Here is a 15,255-nt window from a genome sequence, read left to right on the forward strand (position 1 = left end):
TTAATGATATGACCAATCATCCGTTTGTCCCGTGGCCTCTCCTTACGGTAAATTGTCATTCGTCGTACAGTATCGGCCTTCATGTGTTCTAGATCAAGAACATCGTCCACCAACGTTTGATCAATCACTAGGTTTGGAATAAGATCTTGAATTATCAACTGTAGAAACTGAGGATACAACAAGAACTTCTTCTTCTGAGTCGTTTGCTGAACTTGTTCTTTCAGATGATCAAAGACTAGCTCAGAGTAGTTAAATGGCTTATTAAGAATAAGTGCAACAAAAGCTGATTGCACACTGCTTCTGCATTGGTCAAATCCACCATGACGACCACTCATACAATGAATCAAAACATGTAGAAGATACTTGTATGGTGGGCATAAGCCATTCTTGTTCAATATAGATTCATCAATACCCCCACCATAACGTAAACGAGTAAACAAACCCTTGATCAACGGCTTGTCAAATTCACTTGGGTAGTTATCATTGTCATCAAAATGAAGCACACGACGAACCACTCCCACATCAATTGTAATAACAGTTCGATTTATCGTGGCTCAAATGTGATTCTCCACCTCAACATACTCAGAAGTATCCCAAAACTGCCTAATAATGCTCAGATAAACTTTAGGTCGAGCAGTAATTGCATAATGTATCACTGAACGTCTTAAGAAAGTCAACATAGCTCCAAACTCAGCAACAGCAACATCTTGATCAACATAAGCACAAATGTTGTGCTTTGTGTCATATGGTAATAAAATAACTTCTTCCTGTTGTGCTTGATGTGGTTGTTCTTGTGGTGGTTGTTCTTGATGCCCTTGATCAACAGCCGGTGGATCTTGATTCAATTGATCAGCCATTTTACTGAATAAAATTTAAGCAATCATAAGTAAAGTGTAGATATAATTTACAGTTAACATGTATATATATATATATATATATTTCTAGATGTCGTGTTTAATTTGATATGTCATGTGTAATTACTATAGTAACGCGTTTAGACGGTTGGAATAGTTAATTAATTAATTAATTTTAATAATTAAAAGGAAAATGTCATTCGTTTGAGTAGTACTCTGATTCGTTACCAACCAGTAACAAATCAAGTGAGTCGCTATCAAGTAAATAAGTTAACGAATTAGACTAAGCGAATTAACTATAAATATTGACGAACTAAATCCCAGTTCGTTTCAACTTTAACGAATCCTCATTTGATTCGCTGATAAAATGATTCGCTGATCTAATTCGTATGTATCCTTAACGAATTGGACGCGAAGCAGTTTCATTTCGCTAAGGTTAACGAATGGCCAATAATTTAGACTCAATGTTTGACTCTCATAGTCAAAGTCAAAATAAATAAGAATACCGACGATCAACAGGACAAAACCAGGTTCAATTAGCTCATGCTTATTGTTGAGTAATCAAAACCACGGGTTTATCCAACTCGTAATCGCAATACGAAGCACATGGTATTAAGATTGAGGCTTAACACCGTGACATAAACAGAGTCTAAAATCCACAAGTATCATCATTCAATCAACCCAGCAAACGATAATCGATCGTTGATTAAAGTCTATCCAAGGTCTCGGAATCACATTCCGGTTACAATGAATCATAAATAAGCTACATTAACACACTAAAGCATACATAAATCATGGTCTTACATTCGGAAAACCCTTAGACTAGAAAAATACACAATTAGTCTATTAATACAACATCATTTTTGACGAAAATCACATAGATGTGATCGTCTATACCTTAGCAACACAATGATAGTCTTGAAAAGTCAAAATTTGAAGGTCAAAAATTCAGAGAAAACTTTGAAAAGGGTTGCTTTAGGTATAAGGAAGATGATGAATAGTGAAAGGACAGTTCGTGTAATCTATTTTATGTAGCCTTACACGCTACCCAATGTACTCTATGTACGAATCAAAAGATTCGTTTGAAAATTTTAAATAACGAATCACCCAATTCGTTACCGTGACTTATCGAATTAAATTAAGATTATGTCTTGATTCGTTATATATGTAAAACGACTTAGAACTGGTTTGTTACAGAGTGCGGAAGCGTAATAGAATAGCGAACTGGAACGTAGTTCGCTAGAAACCATCTAATTCATTATCCATACATAGCGAATTAAGATTTAATTAATTTTAACTTTAAATAATTAAATGAATTAAATAAAGAATTTATTAAAAGATAAAATATTTTTGGTATTTTGTAATATATCAAGAATGTATTTACAAAAGAATCCGAAATAGAAAATCTAAAGTCTTTTTGAGTTTTATATAATTTTCAAGAACAGTACATATTTTTGGTATTTTTGTTGAGTTTGAGTAGAGAATTATATTGATCAAATTGTCCTTCCATCACAGTTTTATATTTCAGCGATATTATGACAGGTGTTAAGTCGGTCACTGGTATTGTTGTCCACTTAAATCTAATAACAAACTTTCAAGTGTTTTTGTGATATGATTAATTGGTTCGATTATAGCACAGAATATCAGAAACTATCAGCCTCTAATCTCGGTTCAAGCTTAATTTGATTTTTTCCATATCACCCCAACTTGACTTAACCCATTATATTGTTGTTCAAAATTTGTTTTTATAAAATTTTATGAGCAATGCATTGATTTTCTGTTACTATGAGTGAATATGCACGAGTCCATCTATCGGCTTACATACATTGTTTCCCCTGGGGTCCGTTTCTTAATTGTATTAAGACGTGCGCAAGGGAGGAACAATGTATGACTAACAGCGGATTTTGATCAAGTCAGTAATTTGGAAATTTGTACGAAGTACAGTAGTGATCAAGTTTAATGACTTTGGGTTTGCTCTAAAAGCAAATGAAATATTCATGCATATGAATACCCAGATGATTAAATCGCATAAAGACTCACAGTGTCCAGAACCTCAAAGCTTGTTATTTGCTTTATTTTATTTTTAGTTGATCAAACAAGTATAAGGCTTGAGTATGACAGGTTATTACATTTCTGCCATCCTTACCAAGACTTTTTCTAGAGACTAACACCCCTTTCAATTTGGCGTTTCTTTATGTTTATATCACATACTTTACTCTACTTGTTTGTTTTAAGACCTACCAATGCACCAATGCAATTAAGTACACAGTCTTTTAAGCTTACTTCTTGCTGGATTTGGAGTCAAGATAGTCAATGTACTATCATTTTCTCTTTTTGCTTCAAAAACTCAATAATTTTGAGAAGCATAAACAAAATAAAGATAAATTTAATCGCCCCAGTTAACTTAAGTCTATAAATAAATGGCTGTTCTATCAATTCAACAAGTGAATAATAGGACTAAGCCATGCAAGCATGCTGTACAAACTTAAATAACCGACATAATTTTCAGCGAGAAAATAATCTAAAAACGCATAACGAACGCCCCAACTATTTTCCATTATCAGGTGAATGGCTAACCTGATCATTTACAAGTAAATGTAAGGACCAAACATATACACGTACATGCCATTCAAATGTAGATAATTGACATAATTTTCAGCAAACGCATGCAAAAATCTTTTTGGTTTTTCTCTATACATACTTTAAAAACACAATATTTTTGTCTTTTTCAATTTTCTTATAAACAAAATAAACTTCACAGTCTTTTTGGATTTTCGAATTTTTCTGTACAAACTGAAATTACATTCTTTTTGGATTTTTTTTTTTAAATTTTCTTGCATAAACATAAAGTACAATCTTTTTGGATTTTCAAATTTAAAATGTTTTTGTTTTTCAAAATATTTTAAAAGGAAAACATTAAAGAAAAGAAATCACAATATTTTTGTATTTTAAGAGTTTTTTTTAATGTTTTTGGGTTTTATCTATACAAGCGAAAAGCACAATCTTTTTGTATTTTTAGATTTGCACCCCCTAAAACCAAAATAAATTTTAAAAGAAAAATGACATAAAATGAAGATAGTCATCCATGTTTAAGGATATCAGCGAGGGTTTTCAATCCATTTAAACCAAGCAAAAATTGAAAACGCGTTTTGTCAAAAGATTTGGTAAACAGATCGGCTTTCTGAAAGTCAGTATGTACTTTCTCAAGGTCAATCAACTTCTTCTCAAAGCAATCCTGTATAAAATGATATCGAATTTCGATATGTTTTGTTTTCGAATGTTGTACGGGATTCTTTGTGATAGAAATTGCAGCAGAATTATCAATCAAAATAGGAGTAGTAAGAAACTTCAAACCGTAGTCGCAAAGATGTTGTTGTATCCACAAAATCTGGGAACAGCAACTCGAGGTTGCAACATACTCAGCTTCAGCGGTTGAAGTGAAGACCGTTGTCTGCTTCTTACACTGCCAAGAAACAAGCCGGTTTCCCAAAAATTGACATCCTGCAGTCGTTGATTTGAAGTTGATCTTGCAACCTCCATAGTCCGAGTCTGAATAAGCAGTAAGATCAAAAGTATCATCCTTGGGGTACCACAATCCGATGTCTGGATTTCCCCTCAAATACAGAAGTATTCTCTTAACCGCAGCTAGAGGAGTCACTCGTGGACTTGATTGAAACCTAGTACAAAGACAAACAACAAATATAATGTCAGGGCGAGAAGCCGTTAGATACATTAAAGAACCGATCATGGCACGATAGAGGGTAGGAGCAACGGTATCCTCCAATTCATCCGGTGATAAATTGTGACCCACGGGAAGAGGAGTAGAAGGGATTTTTCCGGCAGATATCTTGAATCGGCTCAAGACGTCTTTCACATACTTGGTCTGGTGAATAAAGATTCTGTTATCAGACTGGTGAACCTGCAACCCTAAAAAGAAACTCATCTCTCCCATCGAACTCATCTCGAACTTTGTTTGCATGGACTTCTCGAACTCCTTACACAACGTGTCGTTTGTAAACCCAAAGATAATGTCGTCGACATAAATCTGAACTAGGAGAAGATCGTCACCAACAGTTTTATGAAATAAAGTGCAGTCGACAGTTCCTCGTTTGAAGCCATTATCAGTCAGATGGTCGGCAAGCGTGCCATACCAAGATCTCGGGGCTTGATGTAGACCATACAGGGCCTTGTTTAATCGGTAAACTCGGTCCGGATAATCAAGATCTTCAAAACCATGAGGCTGTAAAACAAACACTTCCTCGTGTAGTTAACCATTGAGAAAAGCACTTTTAACATCCATTTGATAGACCTTGATATTCTTATAAGCAGCATATGCCAGGAAGATTCGAATCGACTCTAATCTTGCAACTGGAACATATACTTCTGTGTAATCAATACCCTCTTGCTGATGAAAACCTTGCACCACTAGACGTGCTTTGTTTCTAACAATCACCCCTCGATCGTCTTTCTTACACTTAAATACCCACTTAGTCGGAATCGCTTTCTTGACTCTAGCAGGTTTGTTTATTAAATCCCAAACACCCAAACGTGCAAATTGTTGTAATTCTTCTTGCATAGCTTCTACCCAAGAAGGATCTTCAAGTGCCTTACGAGCCATCGTTGGCTCAACTTGAGATAGAAAGCAAGTGAATTTTGCAAGATTTACAATTCCCGATGAATGTAAATCGGCATATGCACACAATACGTTATTATCACTTGACGAAGCAACTTAATGACGTGTACGAACGCCCAAATCAAGCTCTCCAATGATGTTTTCCTGTGGATGATATCCATGAATCCGAAGAGTGGGATTCTCAGGAACAACATTATCAAATAAATTAGTGTAATGTTCACCAAGTTCAGGAGATGAAACATTATCACTTTCAAGTTCAATAACTTGATCATCCGTCACCACTAGACAATACTAATCCCCTAAAATACTCGCACGATTCACAGGACCAAACAAATCCATATGAAGTCGTTCAAGAGGAGTATTAATGGAATTCAATAACTTAGAAGGATGTGTCTTCTTCTTCTGCTTGCCCTTTTTACATGCAACGCAGTGTTGGATAATTTAAAATTCTTCAACGAGACACCTTCCACTAAATCATTAGCCATTAAATAGTTCATCTTTCTAACATGTATGTGACCCATTCTATGATGCCATAAAATCGAGTCTTTCTCGGTTGCTTTCGAGACAAAACATGTTTCGATCGATGTGGATACTTTAGAGCTCATGTTTAAGACATAAATATCATTTGATCGTGGTGATCGCATGACAACCATGTCCTCGGGAATAACGTAACCTGGTTTCAAGATAAGACATTCTTTGTCAGTAAATATCGTTGTGTTTTTTTTATCGCAAATCTGCGACACACTTAATAAGTTATGATCTACCTTGTCACAATAATTTACTTTCTCAAAAGTAATGTGACCATTTGAAACTTCACCCTCTTGTGTGATCATGCCCCCAGAATTCCCAGCAAACGCTACATAACCCCCTTGAATATTTCTCATGTTGGTTAATAGGTTGTGATTCCCAGTGATATGAAGAGAACATCCACTATCCATTATTCAGTTTTCACCAGACACAGTCTTGGATGTACCCTACACATAAAATAAAGATGATTAGTTCAAAAAGGCAGCCCAGGCCTCAGTCTTGGGCACCTTTTGGTTTTCTCTTTGATCATTAAGTTGAACAGACTTCAACTGTTGTTCAACCACTTGTGAATAAGTTACTGGCCTCCTAGACTTACGTCTTAAGTAAGCTGCTTGAAAAATGTTTGAATTCGTGTTCCTACAAATTGGCTCATATGAATCAAACTTTGGTTTTACCTGACCATGTGTCTCAGTAACAAGAATAACCTTCCGAGGATTCACATTAGAGAACATAATATGTGTATCATCAACATACGAAACAGGCCGTTTCAGAATCTCCTTTACCAAAGGAACCTGTTTGGAATGGTCTTTGATAAAAGGATGAAGATTCTGATAGTTCTTCTGACTACAGTTTCTCACTACATGACCATGCTGACCGCAAAGAAAACAACTTCGCATGTCTACACGATGATGTTAAGAATTAGTTGGAGCAGAGTATGCAGAAGATTGATGATGGCTCACATTTTTGGTCATGCTCTTAGCAAATTCATCAGGTAATTCAGATTTCTTTTTTCAAATAAAAATCTAAATTAGAGCAATTTGAAAAACTTTTAAGAGTATCTGTTCTCGTTGACTTTACAAATTTAACCCTTTTAGCATGTGATAACACTTGCTTGGCTTTAGTCAGTGGATCAGAAGAAACTGATGTTTTTGCTTGAGCATAAAGACGTTCAAGTTCTTGAACTTGTGATGTTTAATTTGTAATACACTCTCAATCAGTTCTGGTTTAATGATACTAATTGGAATGTCTTTCTCAGTAAACATTGTGTCAATTCCTTTCAACTTGAAAACCCTAACGGATGATGGCTTAGAACTAGGAGGATTAATAAATCGCATTAAGTCCTCATCAGAAATCTTTTGTTTATCTGATTTCTTTGCCTTCATTGTTTTAGGTTTCACAGTTTCTTCCTTTTTCACTTGAGACTTGAATGAACCATACACAGCATCCTCAAATTCTTGAGGCTCACAAAGAATGTGATTAGAACTTGGGATGTTCTTGTTCTTGTGTATTACCTCAGGTTCAAACATGTCTTCGATAATTACTTTGTCAACATTCTCAATAAAGACTTTATTACTTTGAACATAAGGTTTTTGAGGAGCAACTTGAGTCTTAACAGTTTCTGTTTTAACCGGTTTAGATTTTTCAGAAATCACATATTCTTTTTCAATCAAATCCTCTTCTTTCTAGCAAAAAGATTAATTTTGTAATCATTGTGAAAAGGTGGCGGAATTTCAACAAAACCGATGACTTTCTTTGAATCCTTTTGTTTACCAGATACTTCAATAATTTCATTCAACAGAAAAGAAGAATTTCTAAATTTTCCCAGTTTGTTCTTCAACTCAAGAACCTCATTCTCAAGTTCAGTTATCTTTGAACGATGTTTCAGGATTTCTTGAAACTTTTGGTAATTAATATTCATTTTTACAGATAACTCAGCTTTGAGATCATGGTTACTTGTCGACAATGCTTCAATCTTTTCTTGAGATCTCATTTGAGATTCAAGAGATTGTCGATAAGTATCCTTCAGAGAAGCAATTTTTCTTACAAGATTATCATTATGAGTTTTCAAAGCTTCTAACTTAGGTTTGTTAGATTCACAATCAACACATGATACTTTAACAGATGAAGTAGCAGAGATAGAATGACTAACCTCATTGATCTTGGCCATGCAAGCAAATACTGTTGGAGGCTTGTCGCAAGAGTCATCAGAATCAGATCCAAAATCATTATCAGAAGACATCTCACTCCCACTTGAATCTTGACAATTTTTATATAACCCAAAATTTGCTTGCGTATCATTACATAGTAACCGTTGTGACCGATCATTTCCATCTGCCAACATTGCTTGTGATGTAGAAGTAGATGGTTTCTTTTCAGCATCACTACCTCGTGGTGTAGAAGAATTTTGATGTTGACCACGAGAACCAGTGTATTCTTTCTTTGGTTTGTCACATTCCTTTGCAAAATGCCCAAATTCTTGACAATTATAGCATTTTACTTTCAACTTGTCAAAACCCAATTTCTTGTTTAAAGCCGGAAGATCTTTTCCAGTTCTCTGCATGAATCTTTTAACTTTACGGACAATCATAGCCATGTTCCACTTTAAATCCATGATTTCCAAATCATCTGGATCTATCTGATCATAGTCCTCATCAGTTAAATCACTTGTGGGAATCTTACTACTCACTAAGTTTTCATACGAAGACATGAAAGCTGTCAGAAAAGCAAAGTTTTGCTCAGCTTCCTAAATATTAACACTAGGTGGTGAAGCAAATGGATTAGTAGTAGTTGAACTTCCAGAACCACCAGACAATCCAGAATTACCAGCAGAGTAAAAACATACTTTTGGATCATTAAACATAGTTGATTCCTTTTCACTTGCAGCTTGAGTAAGAAAAGCATTTATTGGAGAGATCGTTGAACTAAGAGGCATACTTCCACCATAGAAAGCAGAATCGACTTTCCTTGGAGGATTTTTGACACTTAAGATCATATTCTCTGGCTTCAATCTTTTGTAAAGATTCAAGTGTCGTCAAGTCTTCATTCAAGAAATAGTCATTCTCTTTCAAAACCATTAGAAATGTCGAGTAAGAACTTGGAAGCACACTCTTAATATTGTCAATTTTATCCGTCTCAAAAATTTCCAATTTCATCTTGTCCATTTCAGCAATTAAATGATTAAACCGTGTAATCATCTCTTCAACTTTTTCTCCCTTCAATAGATTAAAGTTTCGAAACTGAAACTTGAGCATCACTTTTTTACTCTCAGCTGTGTTCCGCATACTTCTCATACGCAGATGTTGAAATAAAGAAGCACATCTCTTGATACTACCCACTTGATGAAAGATATTTTCGGGCAATGCCATAGTAAGAGTGGAATAAGCTTTTATCTCGATTTCTAAAGCTTTATTCTCTTCTTGTGAGTATTGAGAAACAGCTTTAGGAGTATACCCAATAGTATCATCACCAATCATTGGTGCCATATAAACCTCATCTAGACAATATGAGAAATCAGGTTGAACAAAACCCAAATGAGCACGAAACCGAGGTTCCCACTTGGCAACGTCACTAAACTTCATCAATCTTGGACATTTCGAATGTGAACCTATCTCGGTATCAAGTTGCAATATTTGTTGCATCAACATACTTTGAGAAGCTAATGCATACATACCAGCCATTGTTGACAAATTTTAAAAATTCAAGGGTGTATTGTGAAAAATACTAAACTGTGAATAATGTAACGAACTGTAAACAGTTGTAGCGAACTGTGAACAGTAAATTAACGAATCAAATCTGAACGAATTTAAGATTGATCAGATAGCGAATCAAGATTAATCTTAACGAATTAATCCAACGAATCAGGTAATCAACGAATCAAAATCAACAATAAGTCAAACTAGCGAATTGACCAGTGAATCGGCTAGCGAATTGCTAAGTGTAACCTTTAACGAATTAGAAGGTTTTCAGTAACGAATCACTAGAAAGACTTAGCGAAATAGATAGCGAACCAGCTACAGTTGATAGCGAATCAACTAATAGCGAATCAGGTTGTTACAACGGTTTGTAACAAACTCTGATGCCTTTGCCACGTGGCAAAGGTTATTATGACACAAATCCCAAAGTAGACGCGTGTCACACGAATATGTTGACCCAAATAACGAATTAGGTAACACGAATCAAATATTTAAGCAAACTGGTTAACGAATTACTTGAAATTTACAACGAATTGACTAACTTAGATAACGAATCAAAGTGAACAAGATAACGAATCAACATAAAAATGATAGCGAATCATGTTCATCTTCAAATCTTCAAATCTTCAAAGAAGATTTCCAGATTTTCTGGAAATAAAGAACATAAAACCCAGAAACCCAGAAACTTAAAATTCGTAATACACTATCAATTCTTAATCAAAACGTACAAATAACCTACCAAAAGACTCGTAATTCGATCGCGAATCCAATACACCAAAACTCGTAATCAATTAACCCCGAATATCAGTCCAATTATACCAAAACCCAAACCCTGTTTCGGCCACAAACCAAACCAATACCGAATCAAACCAAAACCAAACCACACATCAATTCCGATTCACAATACCTTTCCAATACCTTAACCAACTCAAATCCAATCCAAACCTACCATAATTCAATCAATTCACCTTAAATTGATCCAAATTCACGCAAACAGAACACTATCAATATCCAATACCAATTAAACGTTCAATACTCTAAATTAACCAACAAATCAAGTGTAATTGAGCCCCGAAAGCTCTGATACCACTTGTTAGAACACTAGATTCAATCACAATAACTATAACAGATCTCGGATCTGTGTGTATGTGATTAATCCTTAACTCGGATCTAGCTCATAATTACGTATGATTATATGTTATATATGTGTATATCTAATCAGTAATAATATTAAGTTGTATATGAAGATTGAGAGAGAGTATTTTGGGCAGAGGTTCGTTAATTATCTCAAAACTTAAATAACTTGTGAACAGTGTTCACCTATAAATAGAGGATGGGGTTAGTTCGTTAACATCCCCTAACGAACTAACACCCAACTCGTTACATATATTAAAGTTCAACGACAATAGCGAATCACCCTCTGATTCGTTAACATCCCCTAACGAATCAGAAGGGAATAACTTAAGTCTTAGTTTCGCTAACCAACATTAGCGAACTAGACCATACATAACGAACTAACCAGATAAATAAATGTTTATTACATTAAATAAAACGACAAATACTTTAACGATAAATACAAAGACTCAAGACGCAAAACCGTGCACTAACAGGTACCGGTAAATTATAATTCTTTTAAACTAAATATTTCATCTTCAAGCAAAGCTACATGTAATTGGGTTGGGTAGTGGTTGGTATTCGTGCGTAAGGATTTGTTTGAAAATCCACACTTCAAAAATTGATGAAATGGCTACATTAGTTTGAAAAATAAACAGAACTTAAATCATTTTATCTTTATGTCTATTATACATCACATGTAGAACAACTTGCTGAGACAGAACAACAACCTGCTGATATAGAACAGTCTGTTGTTCCACCAAATAGACGCGGTCCAAATTTAAATCTTGGCATTACAAGGACTTTACAGAATATGCCTGAGGGTTCTAAAATCCCTTTGACAATGGCTGAGGGTACATAAGCCTTTGTTGGGACCTCAGCAACACCTTTTGCGACCGAGTGTGGCATTGTTATTCGCAATTTTTGTCCAATGAATTATCACTCATGGGACTCGATACCAAAAGAAGCGAAAGATCTTATGTTTGAAAAATTAGAAGTAAGTTGTATACATTTTTACATTTTTATTTATTGATAAGCTGTTATGATGTCCATGCTCAATGGTATCATTAACAATGTATTCTATATATGTAGGGAAAATTTGAGTTGTTGAGAACAAATGATACTTTTATGGATTATGTGAATGCTCGACTTCAAGCCTGCTGGAAACGCACCAGGGGTAATTGGAGTCGGTACTGGAAGAATAATGGAGGAAAAACCAATCCTGAGTTGGCAAGATCGAAAAGGAAACCTGATTGTTGTCAAGAAGCTTGGGATGATATGTGTGATTACTGGGAGTTAGAAAAAACTCAGGTATGCTGAATTCATTTTTACAAATAACAAAAATATTTGTGAGTATTGTCTTATTTTTGATGTTCTAACATGTTTGGCAAATTTTAATTTTTGCAGAAATATAGTGATCAAATGGAAGCTAACAGAGCGAAGCAAGTTAATATAAGCAGAGGGGGATCTCGGTCGTTAGCCAATCATACATTCCAACTTGTAAGATTTAAAATTTGTGACTGATAGTGTAATTTTATTCATGTTAACTGGTGGTCGTACCCCACGGTTCTGAAAATCGAATCGAAAATCATAAAGAACTGACTTGGTTGTTAAAATAAATATTATGAAAAATGAAATGTTAATACTATACTGTAAAAAGAACATAATAGTAAAAGAACATAGGTTTTTAACACTGCTGCATCTTTAATTTTGAAGCTTTTTGTCTATCTTAGATAGGGATGTAAACAAGCCGAGCCAGGACAACCTTGGGTCTGAGCTTGAACTTAAACGAGTTGGCTCGAGTGTGGCTCATTTACTTTATCAAGCTGAAAAATCAAGCTCTAGTTTGGCTCGTTTACTTTGTCAAGCTGAAAAATCAAGCTCGAGCTCGGCTGGTTTAAAGCTTGAGCCAAGCCCGTTAACTTTTTAAATTTAATAAAATTCAATTTGCGTACTTTTAATTAATGATAATCTATTTACAAATGGAACCGAATTAACTAATTTAGAGGTTGACCATTTTGACTTGTAAAGTATGGACAGTCTTTCTTGCCACATGTAGTTTTCCATTTTTAGGCATCTGAATAAACATCTAAAGCCACATTATTGTTTGATCTTAACCCGGAATTTCATCTGTTTGCCACACATAAGCTTTTGTATTCGCTTTGTTGTAAACAATATAGTCAGCCTTTTGGAATTAGAACTCACAATTACCAACATTGTGTATATCAAATAAGCTCACCAGACTTAACTTCAAAAATTAAAGGGTTCTAAAGATCATAGTTTTATAAGTATTTAAATGGTGAAATCTATATGGATATAAAAACCAAAATATACATGTGCGATTGTAAATAAATTACGATGACAATTCACTATTTTTTAAAATATATTAATGCTTCATTATTATAATTTTTATGATAATAGACAAATCCTGAGACTCACATGCCGCCTAGTCCATTAGAATTTTATCACAAGATGCATTACAATGCCGCAAACCAAGGATGGCTAAATGATGATTCGCGCCTTGCATATGTAAGTATCTCTTTGTTAAATGCTTTTAGCAATGTTTTCTGGCCCGACCCGGACGTTGACCCGGACACCTTACCGGGTTAAAGGTCGGACCGGTGTTTTGACCCGGATGACGTCATAAATAATATATTTATATATATTAGTTTTTGTTATAAATACCAATGTTTTGAAACCCGAACCGGACCGGCCAGTTCGACCGGTCCGACCGGGACCCGGTATATATTCTGGTTCGGTTCACATAATACAGCCCGTTTTCTATTACTCAGCAGGGTTTGTCGGTTTGCGGTTCGACCGGAACCGGTGAACAACCGGCCGAACCCTTTTCTTCTTACTAAAATAAAAACCAGCAACAGCTTGGGACTCGAACTCGGGCAATTCCAAAATGAACAACCTTAAATAACTCATGACAAGCCATCCCACCAAGTTTAGTCATGTCTTTGTATACGAAAATTAAATTATATATATTATCAAAACATATTGATTTTGAAAATTAACATGAAAGCAGTTGGACTGAGGCTGAGAATTATTGGATTTTTGCATCTCACAAACCCTTCAATGCTTTTTTTTCCAAAATTAATATAAAGTATGAAAGAAAGTGGTAAACAATTGAAAATTAACCCAGATAGCAAATATTTAAATTATTATTATTATTTTGTAATAATAATTATATATATAGTATTTATGACGTCATCCGGGTCAAACACTTGTCCGCCCTCCCGGTCGGTCCGACCTTTGACCCGGTAAGTCGTCCGGGTCGGGTCTGAATACATTGATAAATACATATACATTTATTTATATGCATACATGTAGTAATAAATATTATTTCATAAAATAGTTAATATTCTTTTTATTATAAATGAATATGACTTATTTATTTTAGTAAATAACACAAATATCCATTAATACAATTGGTATCCTGGGAATGGATTGTTTGCCAATATTAAAATTTTCAATCATAGCCCTCACGTAACTTACATCTTCCGATTCAAACGGGTCCCGGAATCCGACTCACTTTGGTCCGATCATAACCCGGCCATTTCTTTAGAAAACGGGTTATATGGTGCGAATCGGACCGCTTAGCACATCGGGTCTAGGTTCAACCGGTCCGGGCCAGGTTTTAAAACACTGGCTTTTAGTTTTGAATTTTTTTTGGTTAAATATTTTTGGGTTGATTAGTTCTAAATTTTGTTCATGTACCTTTTATTATGTTAGGAAAATATAATTCAGCATAAACAAGTGGCCATGGAGAAATTAATATCTGAAGGAACCACCGTTACTACTTCTATGGAACATGGGATTGAGAAAGAAGCCATAAAAAGTATATGCGGTAGGAAGAAAACAATACAATCAGGATAGGAGGTTGGTGTCGGGCCTGTATTGAGGAAGAAAGATAGATGGATGAAATCGGTAGCCGAATCAACTCAACGAGATTCAAGCGAGAATGAAGTTTTGAGAAATACGGTTATTACACTCGAGGCGGAACAGAAACGGGACAAGGATAAATATGAAAAAATGTTCAAGTTCATAAGCACAAAGTTTCCAGACTTCGAGAACACAATAGCCACACAAGCGGTTGATGAAGGTGATAGCGACAACACTATCTAGGGCGTTAGTTAAGACATTTAGTACTTTTTTGTTTTCTTTAATCTAATACTCCTTTAAGTTTTCGAATTGGTTGTATGACATTATTTTGATTGGTTTTGTTATGAAATTATTTTGGGAAACCAAGAATCAAATTTATGAGGATTATATTACTCTTGTTATGACATTAAATTGTATCGGCAGCTATTTTTTAGTCCGTATATGAACATTTTAAAAATATACACATAGTATTAGAGACTAAAATATAGTAGCTAAAAAAACACATTAGAGACTAATTAAGGAGACTGATTATCAGTCTCTAAAAGTA

General features: G+C 34.8%; 1 protein-coding gene across 2 annotated transcripts; it reads left to right on the top strand.

The window, feature by feature from the left end:
• The first annotated feature begins 11,547 nt into the window (after window positions 1–11,547).
• On the top strand, window positions 11,548–15,032 carry LOC143566246 (uncharacterized). Of its 2 annotated transcripts, none has more exons than XM_077052995.1 (4): window positions 11,548–11,824; window positions 11,913–12,131; window positions 12,228–12,320; window positions 14,559–15,032. In XM_077052995.1, exons 2-4 carry the CDS (start codon window positions 11,949–11,951, stop codon window positions 14,700–14,702), a joined length of 420 nt encoding a protein of 139 aa, XP_076909110.1. In that variant the 5' UTR covers window positions 11,548–11,824; window positions 11,913–11,948; the 3' UTR covers window positions 14,703–15,032. The 2 variants fall into 2 exon arrangements, with proteins under 2 accessions (XP_076909110.1, XP_076909109.1); XM_077052994.1 differs by having other exon boundaries at window positions 11,548–11,817.
• The last annotated feature ends 223 nt before the right edge of the window (window positions 15,033–15,255 follow it).

This window comes from Bidens hawaiensis, unplaced genomic scaffold, assembly GCF_021521415.1.
Source record: "Bidens hawaiensis isolate Kalapana, Puna unplaced genomic scaffold, B.hawaiensis_p1.1 tig00022757_1, whole genome shotgun sequence".
Lineage (NCBI taxonomy): Eukaryota > Viridiplantae > Streptophyta > Magnoliopsida > Asterales > Asteraceae > Bidens > Bidens hawaiensis.